The 26,941-nt window shown below is 47.8% G+C and overlaps 1 protein-coding gene across 3 annotated transcripts in view; it reads right to left on the reverse strand.

Moving 5' to 3' along the window:
• Nucleotides 1-10,425: 10,425 nt before the first annotated feature.
• Dpy19l3 (dpy-19 like C-mannosyltransferase 3) overlaps nt 10,426-26,941 on the reverse strand; it is a 66,842-nt gene continuing 50,326 nt past the window's right edge. For 2 of the 3 annotated variants that reach the window (XM_087555190.1, XM_087555192.1), the window contains exons 17-19: nt 19,167-19,299; nt 17,458-17,616; nt 10,428-15,807 (exon numbers count right to left, since the gene is read on the reverse strand). In XM_087555190.1, coding sequence (XP_087411316.1) covers nt 15,646-15,807; nt 17,458-17,616; nt 19,167-19,299 — 454 coding nt within the window. In that variant the 3' untranslated portion in view covers nt 10,428-15,645. 3 annotated transcript variants of the gene reach the window in all.

Raw genomic sequence — 26,941 nt, forward strand, 5'->3', positions numbered from 1 at the left:
ACACCATGATTAAAAATTGGGGAGGAAAGGGTTTGTTTGGCTTGCATCATAGTCCATCACTGAAGGAAGTCAGGACAGGAAGATCCTCTAGGATCTTGCCTAGAGGCAGGAGCAGAGGCCATGGAGGGGTGCTGCTTACTGGCTTGCTCCTCATGGCTTGCTCAGCCTGATTTCTTGTAGAACCCAGGACCATCAGCCCAGTGGTGGCACCACCCATATGCTGGGCCTTCCCTCATCAATCACTAATTAAGAAAATTAAGGCTTGCTCATAGCCTGATTCTATGGAGGCTTGTCATTGGTGTTCCCCCTCTCAGATGGATGGCTGCAGCCAGCAGCACAGCATGGACCACCACACCTGGCTTTGTTGTTTATCATTTGGAGAGATCATTTCACCCTCTAGCCCAGGCTGTCCTGGATATCACGGAAATCCTCGTGCCTCAGCCTCCCAAGTGCTAGAATTACAGATGTGAAACTTGGCTAAAGTCACAAATTTTGCAGTGATTCTTTTTGAAAGGTTTATCTTTATTTTTAATGTGTGTGTGTGTGTGTGTGTGTGTGTGTGTGTGTGTGTGTGTGTAAAGTGAGTGTAGTACCAACAAGAGGCCAGAAGAGGGCGCCAGACTCCCCAGAAACTGCAGTCATAGGCAGTTAGGAGCTGTATGATCTGAATGCTAAGAACTGAACCCATGCGCTCTGGAAGAGAAGCATGCGCTCTTACTGCTGACCCACCTCTCCAGCCTTCATTATTTATTTATTTATTTTTTGGATGTTTTACCAAATGTTTTCTTACTCTGCACCACTATTCTAAAGGCTTCTCAGTTTAACATGGTACTTTGTAAAAAATGATTTTACAGTTATGTGTTTTGTCTGCATGCACATAGATCAGCACGCATGTATCTAGTGCCCTTGGATGTCAGAAGAGGGTGAGTGGGGTTGGAGGGTGAGTTAGAGGCAGCTGTGAACTGTCATGTGGGGGCTGCGAACCAAACGCAGATCCTCTGGAAGAGCAGCCAGTGCTCGTAAGTGCTGAGCCTTCTTTAGCATCCTGCATTCAAATCTAAGAGGGGGCCGTCTTGTTTCTTAATGCTTCTACCTTTGCCTCAAACAGACTCGTGCTGAAGTTCTTTTCTGTGGTTTAAGTTGGGATGCCAGTAGGCGCGTGGGTGGCTTAGGGCCCCTAAGGTGGGTGAGCTCCCCGGGCTTCGGTTGGCAGTGAGGGTGCCGCCCGCTGCTGCAGACAGACGCCAGACACCAGACATGCACATGAAAAGACGTATGGATACGGAATTGAGGGTTCTGGCTTGGGCAACAGGGTGGCTATCTGTGCCGTTCACACAGATACGCATCCTTGCTAGAACGGCTCAGAATGTATGTCGACCGGGAGTGTGGGAAAGCATCTTCACTTCAGAAAAGGGAAGGGGTTTTGTGGATATAGTTGAGAACCTTGGGGCTTGGGCTTAAGGGCATGAGCTGCTTTTCCAGAGGAACTAAGTTTGGTTTCCTAGCAACAACATTGGGTAGCTCACACCCACTTGTAACTCCAGTTTTAGGGAAATTCGATGCCCTGTTCTGGATGATTGGGGACCTGCACTCACGGGCACATGTGTGCACCTACGCATGCAGGTGTGTGCACACGGGGGCACACGCACGCACACAGGCACACACAAAATTAAAAACAAAATAAAAATGTAAAAGAAAAATTTCGAGACCTTTCTAGATGATTCTAGGACCTTCTGGAGGAATGTACAGAAAAACCCAAGACATATGTAAAGTACACATAAAGATGGAGAAAAGAATTGTAGCTATGTAGCTGTAAGCCAAGATCCACCGGAGATAAGAAAGTGCGAGGTTTTCTGAAATAGAGAGAAAAAAAAATCCACACTTATGTCAAAGATTCTACAAGGCTCATTGACTGTTAGAATTGTGGGGAGTTAGAATATTGCAGATCCAGAGCCAAATGACTGTGGACTGTCTTTAAATCCTGTTCATAGCCATTTCTCTCCCACCACTGTGTCTGACCTAATATCTTTTTAACTCTTGGGTTAAACCCTTTGGAATGTACCAACAACATCATTAGCTTCCGCCCACCCAAAGCCCAGACTGTGACAAGCATTCCTCAGACAGCAGCATCTGCTGCAGCCCCTCTGACCTGGGGTACAAGAAAATACAAACAGAACAGGCAGAGCTATACCCCGGGTGCTGAGCTGCTGTTGGGGCAGCAAATTGCTGAACAGAGGGGGCTGGGGTCAGGAGAGGAAGGGTGGGATGGGCCCTCCCCCTCTGTGTTGAGCGGCACCTGCAATCACGTACGATGGATTTGCTTCTTTGCTGAAGAAAGAAAGAGTTTCAGAACAGGCATAGGAAGAAAATTATCATTAATATATGTTTTAGCCATGCCTGGGCTAGACACTTTATAGCAAAGGGTAAAAGGGGGAAACTACATAAGACAACCTCCATGTTAGGAAGTGTCAGAATTGTGTTAATAATAGCAATAAATATTTATTAGCTGTTTAGTCTGCTCAGTGCTGTTCTAAAAGCTTTAAATTATTAACTAATTTAATCCTTTCAAAAACTCCACGGGATAAGACTGCTGACTCAATCTATTTACAGACGACGCATAGACGACATGCCCAAGGTTATGCAGAATGGTTCTGTTGTGGGCTTTTCCACCAAACCTCTCAGAAGGACGTTAAAACAGAATAGGAAATGGGTTTGGAGAGATAGCCCAGTGCTAAGAGCACATATTAACCTTGAGCTGAGTTCCCTGCCCACACATTCAACAACAGCATAACCTCCTCTAACTTCAAGGTGGATTCTATGCCCTCTGCTGGCCTCAGATGACACTGCACTCATATACAAACACACCTAAGACTAAAAATAAAAATAGATATCAAAAAGAATAGTAGAAAACAAAGAGTGAACTACTGAATGTCCTCCTGCTGTATCCTGGGTGGTGCTGGGATTTTTAGACTTGGTTCCCTCCACCCCTTGCTGTTACAGCGATTTCTCAGCTACCCTTGATGCACAGTTTATCCCATAACAGCATCCTCCACCCCAGAAGCACATCACCGTGGAGGAGGTGACATGGACACCATAAGCCTCCATGTGCTCCTTCTGTCTAGGTTCTCTCCTGATGTGACAGTCTATGCGTCACCATGATTGGAGACAGAATGTTCTCCATTTCAAAATTACCTCTCCGTTGGGTCTGTGAGATGGCTCACAACATAAAGGGTCTTGCTGTCCAGGCTGACGATCTGAGTTCAAACTCAAGGTAGTTCTAGTCTCGGAGTGTTCTTTGCAGCTCAGCTTGGTTTGGCCTGAAAGGGACTCTCAGCTTTTGTTGCTTACCCTGATCAGTTTCAGGGACTTCCTAGCTATTCTGAGTTGGCTACTTTCTGGCTTTAGGAGCTTCCCTGCAGGATGGAATATTTCAGTCTCAGAGGAAACGGTTACACAATAGGCACGCATGTGAAGAAGTCAGAGGAAAACCTGTAGCGTGTGTTCTCTTACTTCCACGTGGGTCCCAGGATTGAACCCCTGTGCCGTCCCCAGTCCCCATTGCCAACACAAGCCTTTACCCACTGAGCCCTTCTAATGGGTGTGTAGTAGTGACAGCTCCTTGCTCTTTAATTTGTAAATTCCTGATGGAATGTAATTACCTTAATCACAGACCTGAGTTCAAGTCTTACCATAAGGAAATCCCATCTGGCTAAGGTCCATCAGCCATCTTCCCACTTCTAAGCATTTCCTCCCCATCTCCAGGCCTCCGCCCAGGGACAGCAGATTGGGTTGTGGACAAGAGAAAATTCAAGAGGTGGGACCAGGAAGTGAGTTCAGCAGAGGATTTACACACTACTGATGATGTCACATAGTACAATGCCAAAGATAGTGTCACTGTCTCCCTCATCTTAGGGGGTCAACAAGAAAGAATATGCGTGGACTCATTCTATCAGTCAGGGTTCTCTAGAGGAACAGAACTAATAGAATATATTAAAAGGGACTGTCTGGGGGGTTTGGAGAGATGGCTCAGTGGTTAAGAGCACTGACTGCTCTTCCAGAGGTCCTGAATTCAAATCCCAGCAACCACATGGTGGGTCACAACCATCTGTAATGGGACCTGATGCCCTCTTCTGGTGTGTGCATAAAATCAATAAATATATCTTTTTTAAAAGGGGACTTGATGGGCCTGAGGAGATGGCTCAGTGGCTAAGAGGCACTGACTCCTCGTCCAGAGGACCTGGGTTCAATTCAGAGCACCCATGTAAGTATTGTCAACCCTATTCACAACTGTCTGTAACACCATGTCTAGGAAACCTGATGCTTTCTGACCTCCATGCACATCAGGCACTTGGTGCACAGGCACCCATGTAGGTAAGACACCCATACACATAGGCTGAAGTAAAGGAAACAAGGGGATTCAGGACTAGCCTGGGCTGCATAGTCTCAAAAGTGAGACATACAGCACCATGGAAAGAAATTCCCTGAAGAGGAGATCAGTCCATCGTGAATAGGAAAGGAAGAGGTCACCGTATCCCATGAATATATGTTTCCTACATCTGTAAATGTTTATAACCCTTCCCTTAGAAAACGGCACTCGCAATCTACCACTGCCACCCCTGCCCTGGGTCAGACAGGCTCAGAGAGTTACTGCCACCTTTCTTTGCCAAATTCACAGCCACGAAAGGTTTCATGTCTCTTGGCTGAAGTCTTCTCTTCCAGAAGACACAAACTGAGAAAAACATCCCCTGGTAACAAGATGCCTTGGCTGCACTTGAACAAAACTTGGGTTCTACAACTGACAACCACATGGGGATATGGCCAGGCACTGTGGCACACCGCCTCCCTGCCTGCAGGACGTGATTGGTTAAGCCAGGGCAGTCACGCACCTTGCCCCATAATGTGATTGGCTGAGGTGGGGAAGACACACGCCTTGCCCCAGGACATGATAGGCTGAGCTGAGGGCAGACACATGCCTCGCCCCAGGACATGATTGGCTGAGCTGAGGGCAGACACACGCCTCGCCCCAGGACGTGATTGGCTGAGCTGGGGTGGACACAGCTGTTCCCAGTTGCCCATGCCCTGAGACTGAGCTGGGAGTTAAGGTGGGAAGACAGGGGCTTCTGATGCCACAAACTCTTACTGTTTTACAACCAAATTTTTACTTATTTTCTTAAATTATGGTTCATTATTTTCTACAAGCAATAGGTTTCAGAAATGTTTCCCAGTAAGGCTTGCTTCTCTTCGCAGGCCCACAGATTTACACATTCATCGTGAAAGCAAGTCTCTAGGAACTCTTCATAATGGATGCACTGTCAACAATACATGGATTCTCCCAAAACAAATACCCCGATTAAATGGGCCACAGACAAAATATTAATATTATAGAATAGTAAACCCCTGCAGGGTGTGTGTGTGTGTGTGTGTGTAACAAGCTCTCAGAGTTCCTTTACTTCGCTACATTTTACAAACCTGCTTTAAGAAACAGAAATGTTTTTAAAGAGAACATACAAGTGACCAATGGTGGCTGGAGAGATTAGTGGTTAAGAGTGGCTATTTTTCTTGTAGAAGATCCAAGGTGGGTTTCCAACACTCAAATCTGGTGGCTTACATCGCCTGTAATTCCAGCTCCAGATCTGGCGCCCTCTTCTGGCCTCCACGGGCACCTGCACTCCCACACAGGCATAAATACACACACACACACACACACACACACACACACACACACACACACACACACACACTTAAAAACAAACCTTAAAAATTTAAAACTCCCATAGTGGGCTGGACCCCCCCCCCCCCCACCAGTCATCCATCATGAAAAATGCTCTACACATCTGCTTCCGGGTCAATCTGACCGAGGCCTTTTCTCAGTTGAGGTCCTTTCTTCTTTTATATCTAGGTTTGCATCGATTTGACAAAAACCAACTGGCACAGCTACTGTGCCCCAGGGATGGATTGGAAGATGGTTTCCTTTCCTTCTTTGAGCAAGTTTTAAATGGCCGTCTTGACATCGCTGCTGAATCTGACATTTGGCAATCTTACAGGCCATCTCCACTGCCTGCATTTTCTCAGCCGATGGGATGCACATTCCTGGGCCATCTCACGTCTTATAATTTTTAAAAATAAATACATTCTGTCATTACTCCTGCCACGGTTGCATATTTAGAGCCTGTCGGCTTGAGCGACCGTATATTTTTAGTGGAATTTTCATATGCATGCAGTCCTTCAGAATGTACAGCTCAGCCTCTGACAGGCGGTGGGAAGGACGAGTTCGTTTGTCAGGCAACGCGGTCGCTGTTCTCATTCTGTTCCTTTCTTTGGGAGAACCCCATTGGTCCCTCCCCAATCTTTGTCACATCATGAGGAATACTAGTACGACATTTTTGTAGCCACATTTCTACTCTTCCTTATTTTTCACAGTTATTTCAAACTTTCACCATTTCTCATTTTTAATTTAAAAATTTCTTGTGAGAACTTCATACATGAGAACTATGTTTATATCACATCTCCCTGCTTCTCCCCTTCTCCAATTCCCTTCTCCCTCTCAAATCCCTGGCTATTATTATTATTATTATTATTATTATTATTATTATTATTATTATTCCTAGTACATGTATTTGCAGATATATGTGTATACACATGCACAAGTAAAAATAAATTAAGTTTAAAGCACAAGTAAAAATCAATTAAGTTTAAAAAATAAAGAAGAAATCTATACTCATGAGGACCTGGGCTTTGATCTGCCATGTCTTCACAGAGAGAATGTGGTTAGATGTTTGTTCCTATCAGATCAAGGCAAAGAAGTCAACTACTGGAAATATGACATCAATACCTTGTGGAATCCAAGATGAACCATGGCTGAGACTCACAAGTAGGTCCATAGCACAAGTCTCTTCTTCCTGATTCATGGAAACAGTCTTTCATTGCTACTTGAAAAAAACAAAGATTTATGTATGTTTATGTCTGCTATGTGTGTGCAGGTGCCAGCTCCGGCCACAAGAGGGCGCCAGATTCCTGGAGCTGGAGAGACAGGCTGAGCGCTACCAACGTTGGTGCTGGGAACTTAATGGTAATCCTTTGGGTGGGGGGGACTGTGCACCTCTAAGCCACAAGGCATCCCTGCGGGGCCCCACCACACTGTTACATTTTAGTACTTGCTTCAGTGCAGGCCACAGGCGACTTTGTCTGCGAGGCATGCACACACCAGCTCAAGCTTGGCTCCACAATTCCCAATGCTACTGGAGACTAACTGGGGTTCTGTGAGATACTGGGGTTTTTGTTGTTGCTTGCCTTTTTGTCCTTTACTGCTGGGCCTGGAAGGCAAGCTTTGTGTGTGCTAAGTGAGTGGAACGAGCCCACTGGGATTCTGAAACAAGGTCTCCATGTTGCACAGGTCGGCTGGGAACATAGCCTTCCTACCTCAGCCTCCCCAGTGCTGGGATTACAGCTGTGCACACCAGGGTTGACACTGTTTCCAAGTTTTGTTGTTTGTAGTTGCTAAACACACAGGGCTTTTTGTGTTTTGTTTTGTTTTGTTTTTTGAGACAGGGTCTCCCCGTGTAGTCCTGGCTAGCCTAGAGTTCATTATATAGATCAGGCTAGCCTGGCACTCAGATCTACCTGCCTTTGCCTCTGGTGGGATTAAAGGTGTGTGCCACCACAACCAGAGAACCTTGTGGTCTCTTAGTCTTACACTTTAACACAGCAGCTTAAGGAAACTCCCAATGCAGCATCCAATGGTGTATATATTCTGAAGACTGAATTAGGTCAGCATCACTAATTGGCCCGAGAAACCTTCCCTTCCTCCAGGATTTTGTTAATACCGGGAAAACATCCCGCCTCAGCATGGCATCATGGCTTTACTACCCTGTCTATTTCTCGCCTGCTTCATTACTGGTGCCAGACTCTTTCTTGTCCTGGGGGTTGATGATGTCCAGTCCGTCCTCCTGGAAGCTTCTTCCCTCACCTTGTCATTTGATGGGCTTCAATTGTCAACTCAGACGTTACCTTAAGCTTCATCTCAGACGTCAGATCAGATGGTCGCACAGCACTTCCGGTCGCACAGCACTTCTGCTCTTTCAAACATCTGGCGTTTCCTTGTGCTAGTCTTACCCAGTGTCTGACTTGCTGATATGATGTTAAACTCAGCGAGAATACAGAACTGATTTGCACTGTCCGCTGATGAGAACCCCAAATCTGCTGTGCACAAAAATATCAGGTGAGCTGAGCATGGTGATACACACCTGGGGTCCTAGCACCCAGGAGGGTAAGGATGAAGGGTCATGAGTTCGAGGCCACTCTGGGCTATCCAAAGACCCTCTGTCAAAACAAACAAACAAACAAACAAACAAACAAACAAACAAACAAACCAACCAAAAAAAAAAAAAACCAGGGCAAAACAAAATGCTCTGGAAGGAAGAAAGGTAAAAAGGAGAGGCCAATGAATGAATTTGATCAACTGAAACATCAGATTAAATGGTATCTGATGGTTTAAATGTGCTGAAAACCTTCATGGATGGCGTAAACCAACCTGGGCCAGGTTTTCTGTAACAGAGTATGAGCCCTCAAGCTGGTACTCTGCCTTAAAGGTCATGGTAATTGACTTTTAAGTTTTATATTTCTAGGGATAGAACAAATAACCAGGGCAAATGCGCTACCACTGAGCCATGCCCCCAGATCCTCACTGGAGGATTCTAGGCAGGAGCTCTACCACTGAGCCGTGCCCTTAGCCCCTCACTGGGGGACTGCTCACAAAAACAGACGACTACCCTACACAGGGCTTCCCCAAAATGGCTGTACTGACCATTACCCCCAGTTCCCACAGTAGTACCCCAGCCATGGAGGGAGGCCCAGTGTGAGATCAGGTGTTGGAAACCCCACATCACTGAGCTGTAAATGAGCACAGCTTATGTAAATGATCTGAGTAGCAATGGTAAGAGAGATAATTGTTCACAGGTGTCACTTCCTAGGGAAAAAAAATCCACCTTTTCTTCTGAGAAAATGCTAATAGTTTCATTCAATTTATGAGTCTTAATTAGCACACTGCTGTTCTAATTATTGTGCGGGGCCTGAAATCACTTTCCTGTACCCCCTTCCCTCTCCCACACAGCCACGCTCAATCAGCCACGTCTCCCCTTTATGAATATGCACTTCTGGGCATGTGCACACATCTGCACATGTCAATCACACAGCACAAAGTGAGGGCGGCCTGAAAGAAAGCTGACAGTCTTGTCTCTGTCAATGGCTGGTTCCCAATTCCCTTTCCCACTCTCTTCTTGTGCTTATACACACAGACACAAATGTGTCTTGATTTTATTTTTAAGTTCCATTTATTTTTACGTGTCTGTGCTTCACTTCTGTGCTTGGCGCCTTCAGAGCACAGAGGGTGTCAGATGCCCTGGAACTGGAGTTACAGACAGTTGTGAGCTGTCATGTGGGTGCTGGGAATCGAACCCAGGTCTTTGTAAGAGCAGCCAGTGCTCGTAATCACTGAGCCGTCTCTCCAGCTCCACAAAAGTATCTTTCCTGGCAATATAAATATAATCCTCAAGAAAAACTCAACTGTTTAAATTATCCCATTCTGTGCCTAATGTGGTTTTGTTGGGAGGATGTTTCTCTGTCTGTCTGTCTGTCTGTCTGGTTTTAATGTGTGCTTGGCCCCGGCAGTGTGTTCCGCAGTCTCCTCCCATCTTGCTGTAGGAGTGCTGGGATTGTAGCTGCACAGCAATGCTTATGGCCTTGGTAGATTTTAAATTATGTATCTGTGTGCCCATGCACATCCAGGTGCCCTCAGAGTCCAGAAGAGGAGGGTGGAGTGGTTGTGAGTTGCCATATGGGCAGGCACTGGAAATTTAATTTGGGTTCTCTGTAAGAGCAACCAGTGCTCTTAACCACTGAGCCATCTCCCAACCCCTGCATCTGGCTTGTTTTAGATGGGTTCTCGGGATCAAACCTGGGTCTTTGTGCTTGTCTGGTAGGATCTGCCTCTGTGTGTGTGTGTGTGTGTGTGTGTGTGTGTGTGTGTGTTTAAGAGCACTGGCTATTCTTTCAGAGGAGCAAGATTTGCTTCCCATCACTCGCATGGTTGCTCAATTCCAGGGCATCGGATGTCTTTTTCTGATTTCTATGGGCAACCATGTAGTATTCAAACACACATGTAGGCAAAACACCTATACACATAACTCTTTAAAAGTGGTACAGATTCGTAGGCCCAGGTTTTCGGGAGGCTGAAGCCTTCCAATCCTAAGTTTGAGGACAGCTTAGGTTACATAGCAAGATACGGGAGAGGTGAGAAAGAAAAGGAAGGGAGGGAGGTCAGACAGACTGAGGCAGGGAGAGAGGGGCAGAGAGCATGACAGACCAGACCTATTAGCAGAGACCTCCGCCTCCTCCAGCTCGACCTTCAAAGCAACAGAAGACACCACAGATTATTGAAAAGAGCTTTATTTAGTATAGAATCTCCACACAATTCAGCAAATTATAAACGCTCTTTTTAAGGTTTTTTCCAACAGAGGCCACAAACAGGCAATGCCCCTACCCGGTAACGGCCCGGCTCTCTACCTCCGAGCCACCTGCCCCGCTTCCAGCTCAGGTGTTGAAAAGGTGGGGTGAGCACGTAGGGTAATTCTACGAAGGGATTTAAGCTCATTCATCTCCTTCATTTTAAACCCCTCAATGTCTATTAAACTTTCTGACCGCGTTTTTATTTAAAAATAAAGGTCTTCCTTTTACTTTTACTTATTTGACAGTGTAAGAAGGCGTCGAGTGGGCGCTGAGTGGAACCAGAGTTGTAGGCAGCTGTGTGCTGACAGACATCGTTCTGAGAACCAAGCTATAAAGGTGACACACGCACTTAACCACCGAACTGTCCTTGCAGACAGGAGCAACCCACCTTATCAAAGCATTTGATTTTAACTTTTGCTAGATTATTCCTTTTTCTGTCTGCTGCAGTGCCGGGGGTGAAGCCTAGGGTTTGTGCAATGCCAGGTAAACACTCAAGCCACACCCCTGGTCCTCTTGTGGTTGGGACTCCAAGCTCACCATCAGCAGCAGAAGGTGCACCCGGACACCTTGAGTGGGCTGCCTCAGGGGCCTGTTGGCACCAGGAGTGGAGACGCAAGGCAGCGGCCACATGCCGGATTGCAGCAGGTGGCTCCCAAGACTGCTGGAGACTCGAGGCTCCGAGGAATCAGAAGTGGAGTTAATTAAGAGCACTTCTGTTGTACTTAGAGGTTCTTCTGAGAACTCAGAAGCAAGGCCTAGTGCTTCAGAGCCACAACTGAACACTATTACTAACAGTCCCCAGGGCCTACACAGCAGAAGGTGAGGGCTACGGCAGGCACTGGCTTCTGCTTGCAGTGTGGGGGCTGTAGCCAAGGGTGTATCTACCTTCCTCCCGTGTGCTCAAAGACAAGGTCATAAGCTAGACTCCTCACCAGAGCTTAAATTATCAAACATGATTTGCTGAGAGATTAGGTTACAGAGAGCGTCAGGAGCCGTTTCGTCTGCCTCTGCGACAGCCTGCTTGCCTGGCAGCGTCAAGGCAGGTCAGGGTCTGCCGGCAGATTTCCTGGCCTGCTGATGCATTGAACGATGAGAGAATACATTTGAGGGTCAAGGCAAGGGGCTGAATGTTCTATTAATCTTGGTGGAAGGAAGAGAAAGGCCTCCTGATGGGAACGGATATCCTGTGTAAATGGCAGTCGTTTCTGCTAGCTTGTGACTTTGTCTCCCATGGCACTGTGAAGTATAAAAAGGCCAAGAAAAGCAAACTTGAGGCTGATGTGGTATTGACCCGTAGCCCTCCCAATTCTAACTTTTGTCTCTGAGTCTTCTGTCTTTCCTATAATCATCCTCACTCCCTCAAATAAACTTGCAGCAGCCAATGGCTGGGCAAGGCAGACAGAGGTGGGACCTTTAGGACCAACGTAGAGAGGAAGGAGGTCAGCAATGCCAGAAGAGGTGGAAGAGGGAAGACGCCGATGCCTGAGAAGGTGCAGGACAGACAGCATAGCCACCATGTAGGAAGGACAGCCCAACAGCAGCCACGATGGAGTATAGGACTTAGGAAATAATAACTTGGGAATAATGGAGGGAGGTGGATTAGCCATGTGGAGGTTAGCAAGTGGCCCAGCCTTTGAGCTGTTTTAGGCTTATCAAAACATAAAGGCTCTGTGTGTGTGTGTGTGTGTGTATGTGTGTGTGTGTGTGTGTGTGTGTGTGTGTGTGTGTGTGTGTGTGTGTGTCTTTCCTTTGGAAACCCAGAGCACTGGGTCAGGTATCGAGGATGAGTCACCACTGGGGATCAATTTAAGATTTTAATTAGGTACTACTACATTTAACAATGTGGGAAAGAAAAGGTTGGGAAAAGACTTCAAATCTATTATGATGTGCATGGACCAAGTAAAATGCCTGTTGATATCTTTAGTCTCTGGATCTCGATTACTAACGGAGATAGTTTAGATTCTAAACATGAGGGAGAAGTGGGTTACAGGGACGCAGCACCCATCTGGGGATGCTCTGACAAAGGAGGAAGAGGAGAATGAAGCCAAGGTGCCTGCTTTTGCAGCTGAGCCTTTGTGTATGGAAGCAGTGTTTGAGCTTCCCCTGGGGGAGAGGGAGGAGACCCTAGATGTGGGAGACTGAGCATCTGGAAGAGGAAGCCGCGCTAGGTATTATAGGGAGGAGAATTCTTTGCCACTTGTTGTCTTGGCAGAACTCAAAATTCCTTTCAAGGACAAGTTAGTTACAGAGAAAATCCAGCAGCGGCGACATGCTTCTACTTTGCTGTCTGTGCAAACACTACAAGCTCACAGGCTCAAGGGGAGATCCTGGGATCCTCAGAGTGGGTTCCTCAGCTGAGAGCCTGTAAAACCCCGAGCTGGACTGGACCCCCTCAGACACAGAGGCAGAGCTGCCAGTTGCAGCAGCGGTCAGGAAGCCATGTGGGAGCCGGCCTTCCCTGCAGAGCCTTTTATCTCCCTTACAGTGACCCTGAAAGAGGCTGCTGAGAGGAGAGGATGTTCAGGGATTTCACTTTGCATTTCCAGTTATAGAACAGGTCAGTCCTCAAGGCAAGAGTCAGAGTTTATCCACCTCTTGCATTTAAACAGTTAAAGGGATTAAAATCTGCTTGTGCACAGTGTGGCCAACCGACAGCCCCCATTTACTCAGGCTATGAGAGTCTGGTCCGCGGAGGCCCTCCCTCCTGGGGACTGAAAACAACTGGCAAGGGCGTGCTTGTCTGGAGGAGATTTTTTATTATGGAAATCAGAATTTGCTGAGCAGTGTCAAAACACTGCAGAGATCAATCAACCACAACAGATACCTATTGTGTTTCAGATGCTAGCAGGAGAGGGACAGTATGTGAGACCTCAACAGCTAAATTTTGACCCGGCTGTTTTTGACCCGGCTGTTTATGAACAAGTTAATGTTGCAGCTAAGAAAGCCTGGGACAAGCTACACAGAGGCAGACTGAGGATTTATCTTAAATTAGGCAGGGTCCAAGATGAGTTGGTTCAAGATTTTTGTGGCCAGGTTGCTACAGGCAGTAAGCAGACTTATCGGGGATACTGAGGCAGTGTTTTATAAGATGGATAAAGTCTAATTACTTTAATCAAATATTTTAACTATTTTTTAAAATATATAATTTATTCTTAAAGAAACATTTTGTTCTAACATTGTCCTGTACATGTCACAGTGTCACGGGGAGAGTGCCTGCGGGAAGACTGGTTGTTGGCACTTCTCACTGTGGTTGGCAGCAATGGTGCTGTGGAGACAGAGCGCTGACTAGCATGAATGTTACCACGGTAGGGACGAGCATCCAAGTTTAAGTCCACGGCTCTTGGATCACAGGACACCAAACGCCAAGCGGTTAGACAAACGCACACAGGAATGTTTAACACGAATGCAAACTCACCCACGAGTGACTGTCGCCAGGTCCCGCTGCCGTATGCCTTACCTGTGCTTGCTCTTCCTTAAGGGTAAGGCACTGGCCGGGAGTGTTCCATCAGTGCCCGAGGCGGCGGCAGGCACGGCAGCTTCATTAAACTTTTAGCATTGGCCAACACGTTTCCTTGTGTTAGCCCAAACTGCAGTGGTCTCCAACCTCATTAAGAGGTCCAGAGATGGCAGGATTCCAAAGTTCCAATGGCTTAATTTAACAACCTGGCTGCTGATGTCTTATTTAAGTGAGTTTTACATAAAAACTCCACACCTGATGAGACAATGGAACACATTTTTGAACGCAAGCAGCAAGCAGCAACCAAAGGGTGACCATCGGAGCACGCGAGGCTCTCTGCGATGCTCTCTGCCGATGCCCGAGGGGGATTTATCACACTAACTTGTGAGGAGAAACATTTAAATCACTTCCAAATGGCAGGAGTGGGAGGGAAAGTTAATTTCATTAGCTATCTTGATTTAATTAAGTGGACAATGTGCCTGCCTCATCAGCTTTTACATGCCCCCACCATCAGAAGTGAATTATAAAAGCAATCGTCAAAAGCTCTCAGCTTTCACCACCCCTCTCTGCTGCTTAAATCCCGTGTGGCTTGGAGGCTCTTGGTCACCCCATGAGGAGGAGGAGTGCGATGTCTCCGGGGCAAGAAGGAAGACTAGCGGCCAGAAGTCAGAGAGAATGAAGTGCCACATGAACTCTAGGAGTCAAGGCACAGCATCTAAAACGCCTCAGACTTTGCAAGTTTGTAGGCTAGAAAAACTACAAAGGCTAAAACACAAAGAGTTTACCAGGCTTTGCAAACCCGGTTAACTGAAATGAGTAAGAAGTGAAGCAGAACTACCTTACTTGCGAGAGAGATTAAAAATGGATGGATTCCCCTCAAAGACTTCTAGCGTAAGCCTGGACACACTTTGCTTTCTTAAGATGAGGCTATGTCTTGTCACATAGCCATGGCTGGCCCAGAACTCACTATACAGAATAGGCTGGCCTCAAACTCTCAGGAGATTTGCCTGCCCCTGCCCCTGCCCCTGCCCCTGCCCCTGCCCCTGCCCCTGCCCCTGCCTGCAAGTGCTGGGATTAAAGGAGGAGTGTGTCACCATGCCTGGCCTGGTAGCACCCTGATTGCTGTGCCCAGAATTAAAACAAGCACACACTCTAAATGTGTCACACGCGACTGAACATGTGACATTTCAGAGCACAAGTGGAATATTTAAGATTCAAAGATCTAAAATAATCTGTTTCTTCACACATGTGAAAGCATGGTAAACCGGAAATGGTGTAAAATTTTAACGAGACAGGACAATCAACTGTTAAAAAGCCACCAAGCGGTCTCAGTGGTGAAGGGTCGGTGACTGAAGTGTGCAGCTGGTCCACTCGCTCACAGCGGGCTCAGGGTTACTGGCAACCACCAGCATTTCATTCCCAGGCCACCCAGTGAGTCACACATCACTCCCTCAGGAACAGCATCCCTGGCCAGCCTCGGCCAGGTACACTCGTGAGGCTAAGAACACTCAGAGAAAAGACAGAGACAGGACGGCGGAGAAGGCTGATGCTAGCGGAAGGCGTATCCGATGGTGGCAAGACTTGTCTGCAGGCTGTCTGCAACCCCAGCATTCAAGTCTTGCTCCTGACTCACAGACACGGGCTCCACCAGCTGTCGATGCACTGTGGTTTAAGAACGGACACGGTTATTTGTTTCTGGACAGTTTGTAGACATGGAATGTCTTGTTCTGGAACACTCTAGTGAAGTGGGCTGCGTAGGACGGCAGGTTCCTTTTAATCTCTTCACAGAAGCGAGGGTGGTCTGCAGGTCTCAAGTCAGGGTCACTCTCTCCTGGCCCATCCATCTCCTGAAAACAAAACAAACCCAGATACGATGTGAGTGGTGGTGGTGGGCTCCATCCATCCATCTATCCATCTATCCATCCATCTATCCATCCATCCATCCATCCATCCATCCATCCATCCATCCATCCATCCATCTCCCTCCCACCCACTCATCCATCCAGCCAGCCAGCCACCTAGGTATCTACTGAACCATCCTGGCTTTTGTTTATTGCTCTGTCTAAATTTAGAACAGGGTCTCTCTGTGCAGCCATATATATTGCCTGCCTCTGCCCTGAGTGTTGGGATTAAAGGCATGCACCTCTACATCAAGCCCATATCCTGGTTTCAGGGACTAGGACCTCACTATGTAGCCACACTGGCCAAGAACTCTTAATCCTCCAACTCTAGATTCATGAATGCTGGTCCTGAAAGTGCCTGTCACCATGCCCACTGGAAAAAGGAGAATCAATGTCAGAACCACTCATCGACCCCATGGTCCACCTCGCTCCCCTCCCAAACAGTGAACCAAGGCCAGAAAGAACTGTGAGTCCACATCTGCCACCGTTAATGGCAGGGCAGACCTTGACAACACTAGAATCATCTGAGAAGAGAGAATGCTATTTTGATTGGCTGTAATCAAGTTGACGGGAACATTCTGCTGGCTGCTGTGGGCGCGGCCAGCCCTGGGCTGCTAGTCTTAGGTGGTTATTAAAAACGCAGGCTAAGGAAGCCATGGAGAGCAATTCAGTGCGCTGTATTCTCCCATAACCTCTGACTTCCCTTCACGACAGACTGTGAACTGTAAGTTGGAATAAATCCTTCTTTCTCCAGTTTGCTTTTAATCATGGTGTTTGTCACAGCATTAAAAAGCTAACTGAGCCACCCTGTTCCTAAAAGCATACTGCCCTGTCCCGTCCACAAACATTAAACACACAGAGTTGGAGAAAATCCCCCAACTCAGAGGCCGAGTGAGGAAAAATAACACACAGGCTCACACCCCACAGGGCAGGCTGTGTTCTGCTCGCCCTCTGAGTTCAAGGCACTTACTGCTTACTGGTTTCCTTGGCAAAGCTCTGACCAATCCTGTACCTACAGTGTGCTTTCGGAGTTAGGCTGGTTTCCACTGTCGGCTTTCACACCATCAGTTACACCAGACCCAGAAAGGGACAAGGCCCCGTTTACCGTGAGCTGGCTCAGCTCCAAGGGAGACACAGCTTGTTCTGCGTGGAGGGCAAGCTTAGCTATCCTGAGGCTGTGTGTAGATAGATAGTGGCCAAGAGGAAGCAGGATGTGTGGGCCACAGGGCCTGGGAAAAAGGGGTGGCCCGCTGCCTGACACTTAAAGACGTGCCAACAGGACGCCCTCAGGCAGTGTGTTCATAGGCAGATGTGTTGTATAGAGCAGAAAAACATCCTTTACAAACAAACTTTATGCAGTGTATCACGCAAACCTGCCACCGGCAGGGGTGCTCTACCTGAATCAAACTGGGAATCCAGAGCTTTCCTGTCCCTTAGCCCACCCCCCAGTGTCACTAAAGAGCAGGACCTCTACGAATGCCTGACTTGTAATGCTGTTCACACACATATGGTGTACAGTGATGTGTATCATTTGGGTTTCATGCTGGATTTCCACCCTCTCTGAAAGCTTCCAAGACAAGGAAGCCACATGCTCACATGTCCATTGGCGACGTCCAGCAAATCACGCAGCCGGCAGCCCCTGTGGTGCCTGCGCTCATAGCAGATGCTGTCTTCCAGGATCACAAAGTCGGTGCCAAAGGACCGCAGGAGCGCGTGCACTTCCTCTGGGGACCTCTTCGCATATATCTGATAAACCTTCAAAATGAGATAGATAAAAATGCAACAGTGGACACAGCCTCTCCATTGCATGGGGTCAGTGGAGGAAGAGAGGGAACATCCCTGTGGGGCGATGCTGAGACCTGACACTCAAATCCCCTTGCCACCCAGGCCGCTCTCATCCTGTCCATCAGTCTGAAGTTGGGGGGGATGTATGGAAAATTGAACATCTCTAGCTTAGTGCCCAAAAGACTTGGATTCAGAGTGAATCATCTTATAATTCTAAGAATTATTAAACATGGTTGAGTCTACCAGACAAGCAAGCAGGTTGGCAGTTCCATTGGGCACATGTGTATCTAAAGAGGGAGGCTGGCTTCTCCCAATGGCAAATGGGAAAGGGCGCTGGCCTCAGTTGGAGCAGGCCCTATTGCTTTCTGGCTGTTACATTGTATCCCACAACCCCAGGGGGCCCAGCGGTTCATCCTCTACCTCAACTGCTTTCCCTGGAGAATCCCCAGGGAACCTGTAGTAATAAGCAGCCTTCCCCAGGGGTGTTCGGTCCCCTTCAAGTCTACGACAATGCACCCCGGAGGAGAAAAGTTAGCTTAGGGTACAGCACCCGGTTGTGACTCCTGATACCCGGCTGTGTGTGAGGGCCTGATGAAGGGTGAGGCCCCCACAGGGACAGGTGAGCTGGGAGAGATCTGTTTTTATCACCTGCTGAGGCCACAGAGGTGGCCCTGGCTGAGACATTCTGAAGACTCAGAGTCCTGACTGAAGGCCAGCATTGTTGACCTTGGGACCCAGTACCTCTGAGGGAGGTGGCACACAGCTGTCTTTCTGTAGCTCTGCAGGCTAAGTGGAGCTGGAACCTTCTGTCCTACCAAACATGGGGATATCTGCTGTCATTTCAGTCATATGAAACCTTAGCTCTTTAACGACTTATGAAGCAGGGGCTGGCCAGAGGCTCAGAGCGTACAATGTTCTTGCAGGACTCAGGCTCAGTTCCCAGCACTCACATCAGGAGGCTCATGACTGCTTCCCCTTCAGTGGGGAGTGGATGCTCTTCTGGTCTCTGTGGGCACCGCAGTCAAGTGTACATATGCACATGCAGACGCACAGACAGACAATCATGCTATCTGCCTCCTGAGAAGGCCGAGGGGAGTAGGGATGCAGGGATGAGGTGAACATGTTTCAGGCCATTCCCTTCAGTATGCTCTGAACTTTGAACTGTGAGACTGTATTATCCATTTAAACCAACGGTAGCAGCAAACACCCCCACACCGCCCTGCCTCACCAGTAACGGCCCAGGGCTGATTTATGAGACTCGGCCAGTATGCTCCACCTCCATTCCGTTCCTTTCCAAATCACAAGCTCCACCAATCCAGACATTTATCCTCTCAGCCCTTTCCTTACCTAAGAGGAGCGTGTGCTTGCACCAGCCCTTAAAAGGCAGCCTCAGGAGTTGCCAGCCCCATGCCCCCATGCTCTGGCCTCTGGCCCCTTCTCGTGGCACAGGGGACCTGCCCTCTGCCCTTGCTGGCAGTACAGGGCACTGAGAGCTGGGCACAGGCAAAGATGGGCCTTACCGCCTGGGTCCGCTCTCTCAGACTTTTATCTTCGTAGTGTGGGTGGTTGGTCAGCGTCCGTCCTGTACACAGCTTGACTCCAGCCAGCAACTGCATGCTTCCAGCGAACACGGCCTTCCTCGGTGTATTGGAGCTACAAGGTTTCAGAGTGTGAGTGAACCCGACACCAAGATTCCCAAGTAGACATCTCCCCCACTCAGAATCACTCAGCTCTGAGGGGGCGTCTGGGGAGTTAGGGGTCACACAGATGAACAGCACCGACTGACATCCAGTTTTATGTGAACTTGATTTACTTATTTGACACATTCTCATGGCGTGTAGCCTCGAACTTGAGATCTTCTTGCCTCAGCTTCAACCTGCTTCCTTTCTGTTCTCCGTTCACTACAACAGAGGCGGGGGGGGGGGGGGGGAGCGTCTAACTTTCCAGCGTGAGGGGCTGGCCTTTAGGATGGACTGCTTTAGGACGCAGGCAGCGAGCTCTCTATACCAGCCTCTGCTGCTGCCCAGGGAGGCAGAGAGGAACAAGGATCTCAGGAGCTCAACTGCTGTTGAGGTAAAGGGCAGCTGGGAGTAAAGGCAGGAGAAGGGTCTGGGAGGCAGCTCCATGGTCAAAGGACACTGGGTGCTCTTGTGAGGTCCTCAGGTTCAGTTCCCTGCAGCCGCTCAGCATCTCACAGCCGACAGTAACTCCCATTCCAGAGACTATGATTCTCAAGTAATGCATGCACATGATGCATATACATGTACCATGCGTACACGCATGCACGCACGCACACACACACGCACACACACATGCATGCACATGTGGAGACTCATACACAAAAAAGTAAAAAAAAATAAATAAGTGAGGAGTCAGGAAAATGCAGTTGATCACGACTTGATTTCATGGGGTTAAAGCAGCAAAATTATCTAAGCTCCGACCTCTGCGTTCTAGTGGGCTGTGATGGAGAACACAGAAAAAGACACCACGTGGGAGGTACGTCCCTTCCCTCAGCCCTGGAGAGAAAGGATCTGTCTTTTCCTCTTCTTCTGAATTTTCACACTAAGTCTTGCCACGTAGCCCAGGCTAGCCTCAAAATCAGCATCCAGTTGTTTCAGTTTCTTGGGCGATGGGCTGACAGATGTGTTGGACGAACAAGAGCCGTAGTGGCTGACTTACTTCCCCTCTCTCTGGGGGAAAGTTAGGAGCTGTTATTAGGGACTCCAGGCCTCTGGCCCCAATGGGGATTTTCCAGATGCTCACCAGGAATGTCCCAAGACATGTTTATTTTTGAGTTAAGGAACAGGGGGGTTTCTGGTATGGCTGTGCGCACTCCTTTAATCCCAGCACTCTGGCGGCAGGCAGGCAGGTGGCTCTCTGTGAAGTCGAGGCCAGCCTGGTTCGAATAGCCGGTTCCTCCCCAGCCATCACTACATAGTAAGACCTTGTCTCAAAAACAAAAGATGGAGAAGCGAAGAAATAAGAGGCTCGCTGATTTGTGCTAAGATGATGGAGGTAATCATGAAGGCTATTGGAAATTTCAAAAGAAAGCTGGAGCAGGCTACTGCAGTCTTCGGGAAACAAGGCCTGCAGCCTGCTCTGCTGGTAAGGCGCAGGGGACGCCTCCTCACATTCCTATCTGTGTTCCAACTAAAAGCTAAGCAGACAGCTTGGATGCAGACCAGCAGAGGCCTATGGGTGTCTGGGGGCAAGACACACCGTGCTTCGAGTGATGACACTTACAACCAAGTTACTTTTAGAACATCTGAGGCTTCTCCCTAACGATGACATCCATCTACTGCTGCGTTCCAATAAGGATTCTCGGGTGAGGGGGCAAAGCGGATGGAATTACAATGAGGGAGGAAAGACTGACAGACATGTCGGCACCCTCTCTCGCCCTCACTGAAGTCTAAAATCTGCATCCCACCCGAGAAAAGTTTAGCATGAGCTTGGCTGGCCTGATGGGCTTGTCAGTGTTCTAAAAAGCAGTTCCAGGAGCACAGAACAGACAGCGTTCGCGATGTCCCCGGATTCCCAATTTACAGGGACATCTGACACTGGTCCCACATGGTCAGAGGGTGGGAGACGGTTATAAAAAGGCATGCGTAGGTAGAGAATTCCTTAGGGTAAGAACTCGGGGAAATTCAGTTTACTTCAGTTAATGCTCACTTAACACTAATCCTGGACCAGGTCTATCTTCCTATCCTACATTTAGAGTCTAGATTATAGTTACAGTCTCAGTTTTGGATAGCTTCACTGTTGCTAACAGGAATGCATAGGAATGAAAGGCCGGTCTCAGTCCCCTTGGATCCTCTCCAAGGTATGAGCCACTCCACTGCAATTAGCCCAGAATGGCAGGTCTCCTGCAGAACATAGGTTTAGGATATACAGAAAAAGGAGCCTGGTGTCCCTGGATGGCAGGCAGGTTTCATTTGGCCTTGAACTGCCAAGCTTCCACAGGTAAATTACTGCTGAACTGATGGGCAAACGTCAAAACTGAGGACTTCAAAAAGTTTATAAAATTATGAAGACGGGAGAAATGGTTCGTTACATAGAAAAGGTTTGGGCAGGGGGCTGGAGTGGCTAAGCGCACTGGCTGCTCTTCCAGAGGACCCCAGTTCAAGTGCCAACACCCACACGGGAGTATACAGGTCTGTAACTGCAGTTTTGGGGATCTGATATCCCCTTCTGCCTCTGAAGACACTGCACACATATGCTGTGGTGCATGTATGTACAGGCAGGCAGACACTGCACACATATGCTGTGGATCACGTATGTACAGGCAGGCAGACACTCATGCACAGTTAATAGGTAAGGTTCACTTAAAGTCTGAACTTAGAGAACATCATCTTTAAAACACAACAGTTCTTCCCACTCTGATTCAAAGCAAAAGAGATTCACTGTGTGCTTTTCTGGTTGTGCCGAGAACATTCTAAACATGGCAGGCTTTTTGACTGCAAAGAGGGTACTTCTACTGAAAATCTCCTAAAGGTAAAGAATTAAAAGGCTATCCCTCAAAATATTCCCATCTACAGGTCTATCCTAATGGCCTAAGAAAATTTCCAGGTTACATTTATTCCAGGACAGACTGGCACAAGGCATATATGACCTGGCCAGGCGGCTGCTCCAGTCAACCTTGCTGAAGCAAACAAACTGTCTATTTTCACTCAGAGCCTTTAAGGTACTGCCTGGCTTTGGCTGAGAGGCACAAGAAGCAGAAAGACCCAGGAGTGTGATCTCTACAGTCAGGAAAATGTCACTAGGTAAGGCACACCGGAACAGAGTACGCGGTGGGCAACAGGCAGCCAGGAGCTCCAGCTGGGCTCCAAGCGGAGTCGGCAGCCCCTTATCCTGGGAGGCTGTTGGGGCTCCATATCCAGGGATCTGGCCTTCACAAAAGGTCCCTGCGAACTAACATGTCTTCACATCAATGTGGATAATTAAAATCTCCTGAGTGCTGTGGTACAAAGTCAGGGCTACAGAGAAAGACCGAGGGAAGGAAGGAAGGAAGGGAGGGGGGAGAAAAAGACAAGACTCCCTTGTTTGTTTGAGTTGAGCTCTCATGCATCCCAGGCTGACCTCCAACTCTGTGTGGCTGTGACCTTAGACAGTCACTGTTCCTGGTTCCACCTCCAAGTGCTAAGAACACAGGCTTCGATCTTTCAAGTGGCTCATGCTGGCCTTGACCTCGCTTTGCAGCTTTGAATGTTGATCTTCCTGACTCTGCCTTCCAAGCAGATGGGGCTACAGGTCTGGTGTACAAATGCCGTTGTCTGTTCCATTAGGAAACTAAATGGCAAACACGTTATGAGCGCACCCGTGAGGCTCCTACAAACTGAGGTTGAGCGAAGAGCACAGGGTCCTCAGCAGGGCTGGCACACAGGCCCATCCGCCGCTGTGAGGGGCAGCTACCAGTGTTCACCAGTAAGCGTACGACTTCTGTGAAAAGGCTTGGTAACGTAAAGGCCCTCGAGTGTTTTCGTAGGGCTTTCCAGAGCTCTATTGTGAAGTAGGTTCTCTCTCAAGCCTGTAGAAAATCTCAGCTGCGCTCCCTGAGAGGATGGCACTCACTAACTCCCACCAAGGCGATGGCAACTTTCAGTGTCCTCAGCCCACCTGTAGGAGGCCCAGAGCAGGTGTCTGGGTCCCACAGAGCCGAGAAGGGGTTGGTGACTGATGGCGAGCCTCCTCTCCACACTTTGTGACAAGGGTCTTCTTACCCTAGCATGGAAGACCACTGGTGTGTCTCCCGAACCCACGAGTCACCCTTGCCCTAGCCAACAGCATCGAGACCGCACTGCCAGCGGACAGAGCCCGAGGACAGATCAGTCAGCATGGAGGAGTGCAGGCAGCCCTCAGTGACTGTGCTGGGAGCCCAGCTGCAGGCTTTTCTCCCAGCAGCACACACCCCGAGACCAATCTCCACTACGGAGCCAAAGTAGACTCGAGAAATCAGAGGTTAGGAGGATATTTAAGTGGGATTTGCTGGCACAGGCCTGTTAAGTCTGGCTACCCAGATGGCTGAGGCAAGAGGCTCCAAGTTCAAAGCCTGCTTGGGCCAGAGTGAGTTCGAAGACCACCCTGGGCAACCTAGTGAGACCCTTCCTCAAAATAAAAGGTAAAAAACGAGGTCTGAGGCTAGCAGTAGTACAGTGGTTCTTGCTTAGTGTGCACGAAACCCTAGGCTCAACCTCCAGTACTAAAAAAGTAAGATTATTAAATGTATTCCCTTACAGAGAGAATCAAGCCTGCCGACCGCAGCTGATTTGAATGTTGATTTAAACAAACATATTTTGTGTCTAAATAGACCCTACTTTGGCATACATTCATCATCACTTAAGCTTAATTTACAAACATGCCAAGCAGTTATTTTTACAAAAAAAAAGAAAGAAAAAAAAGAAAAAAAAACGTTTCAATTTGAGAGTTTTAAGGGAAAACAGGCGAGATTAGATGACAATGGAACCAATATTTTTAGAACAATATGAATCTTTCAGTTGCTGAGAAATAAAAAAAGAAAGTAGTCGTAGTAGAAGAAACCCATCGGCTAACAAGCTAAAGGAGCGAGTGACAAAGAGGCTGCCGGGAGCGGCGCTGTTAGCTGCCAGGGCTCTCCCAAGGCCGTCCCCGGCAGGGAGGAACAGCCTCATGCTGCCTTCTTCATACCTGGATGTCGTCTCACCCATACTTTCGCAGAGGCAGAAATGTTGCTCTACATAGGTTCTTGAGAGAAAAAACTAGAAAATGAGTGTGGAGTCTGAGACAGTGGGAGAAACCAGGGCTCCACTGTAACTGTCTGGACGGTAACTTCTGCAAGTCGGGGAACATAGGGAAAGACTCCAAGGATGGTAGGCCGGGGGGTCCACCATCTGCGTGATGGATCCCATAGCCCTTCCTTCAATAGCATCAGCTTACAAATACAGAGGAGCAGGGCTGAAGAGAGCTCAGCGGCTAAGAGCATTTGCTGCTCTTCCAGTGGACCTGAGCTCAATTTGAGCACACACAATACCCTGCAACTTTAGCTCTAGTACCCTTCTTTAGATTCTGTAGGCACCCCCCCAAACACACACACACACACACACACACACACACACACACACACACACACACACACACACACAGGCACACATCCCCACATGCATATAACAAAGACAAAATAAATCTTTAAAAAATATAGACTGAGAGGGCTAACCTCGCTTTCAGATGCACCTGTTGTAAATATCTAATTGATTAGCTAGTGCAAAAGTAATTAGCTTTTCTTTAAATGAATGAATAACCCTTTTCCTATTTATAATAAATGCCGAAAGCATTGTTTACTCCAATATGACCCATCATGATTTAAAGTTAATAAAGATGAAGTGCTGTTCCCCACTAGAAACATGTCAAAAATAATACCAGTGTCCAGTTAAATCCAATCTGACACTGAGACAAAACCACGTAGACGGTTATGGCTCTAAAAAACCCACGTGTGGTCCTCAGGAGACCTAAGCTACCAAGCAGCTGTCATCCCTTAAGGTGAAGCAGTGCTGGCCGGTCCTGGCCAGTCAGCACTGTCATGGCTGCTGTGAAAATTCTGAGTGGTGGAGACGGCAGATGATGCCTTCCAGGCTCACCTGTGGTGCGCAGGTGACGGTCACCTATGGCACACAGGTGACCTGTGCTTATAAAACAGGAGAGCCTGCTCTACAGGGCGTGGGCATGCTGCTCAGGTAGATAAGTTTGTGCCATCAAGAGTCACAGTCCGTTTGAAGCCCATCACTGTCACCCTGAGGCTGGAGGCTGAGGTAAACCAACCGAGCTCGGGCAAAAGAGAAAAAAAGGAAAGCAAAAACAGAAAGAAAGAAAGAAAGAAAGAAAGAAAGAAAGAAAGAAAGAAAGACAGAAAGAAAGAAGGAAGGAAGGAAAGACAGACAGACAGAAAAAAAAAACCCACCAAACCAAAAGGGGGAAAAAACAACAAAACACCCCCACCACCCACAACAAAAACAAACCCAAAACCAAGAACAATACCACACCAGGGCATTCCGACATTGTTTTGTATGTGAGATCTGCTCTACGGGCTGGAGAGATAGCTCAGTGGTTAAGAGCACTTGTTCTTTTAGAGGCCTGGATTCAATTCTGAGGACCCACATGAGAGCTCACAACCATTGAGGGCACCCGATACACAGGCAGACAAAACGTCCCGCACGAAAATATAATTAAAACAGTTTAAAAAAGAAAAATGCTTCATTTTCTAGTTAATTAATTTTTAAAAACTCGAGACAGATCTTTCTGTAGATGAAGCTGGCCTTCCTTGAACTTTCAGACACTCACCTGCCTCCCTAATGCAGGGACTAAAGGCACGCACTCCTATGTCCAGCTAAGAAAAAATGTTTTAGGGCTGGAGAGATGGCTCAGCGGTTATGAGCACTAACTACTCTTCCAGAGGTCCTGAGTTCAATCCCCAGCAACCACATGGTGGTTCACAACCATCTGTAATGGGATCTGATGCCCTCCTCTGGTGCGTCTGAAGACAGTGACAGTGTGTTCACACACATAAAATAAATAAATAAAATCTAAAAGAAAAAAGTCTTAAATTAAATAAGACACAATTTTCTCTAAGCCAAGAGCTTAGGCAGTGAGGTAAGTTTGATGAAGCCTGCAGTGATCTACGATCTGAAACAAGGAAAGGACACTTTCGTGTGTGTGAGTATTAACAGCAAATATGAACAGGATTCAGATGAAAATAATAAAGATAAAATCAGCAAAAAGTAGAAATGTGAGTGAAGCAAACTTTTAAATATGTGTACGTGTCCATGTGGGGCATGCACATGTGAATGCAGTGGCTTGGGGAGGCCAGCAACTGACGTCAGATGCCCTGAAACTGGTGGCTGTAAGCTCTAGGTGTCGGTGCTAGGACCTGAGCTGGGGTCCTTGGCAAGAGCAGTGCATGCTCGCAACTGCTAAGCCTCATGGGTAAATAAAACCGCACTCTTGCTTCTGCTGCTTTTGGGAGTTTATTTTCTGATCTCATTTTCCACTTCAAATGAGTGCTCTCTTTCCTTCAGGGAATGCAGCTGCAGAGAATTCTTTTGCTGTTTAAAGATAGGGTCTTGCTATGTGGCCCAGGTTGGCCTTGAACTCATGGCCTCTGCCTGTATAAGTGTGTGCTACTGCACTCAGCTAGGACAGTTCTTGAAAGGAAGAGTTCCTTTCAAATTCACAGTTTTAAAGCAAAGCTTGATTAAAAAGGATGTTTCTTAAGTAGTAGAAAATAAACTTTCCCCTCAAACAAATGAGATCTACCGTTGACTTTAAA

The sequence above is a fragment of the Rattus norvegicus genome, chromosome 1 (genome assembly GCF_021556685.1).
Source record: "Rattus norvegicus strain SHRSP/BbbUtx chromosome 1, alternate assembly SHRSP_T2T, whole genome shotgun sequence".
Taxonomy (NCBI): domain Eukaryota; kingdom Metazoa; phylum Chordata; class Mammalia; order Rodentia; family Muridae; genus Rattus; species Rattus norvegicus.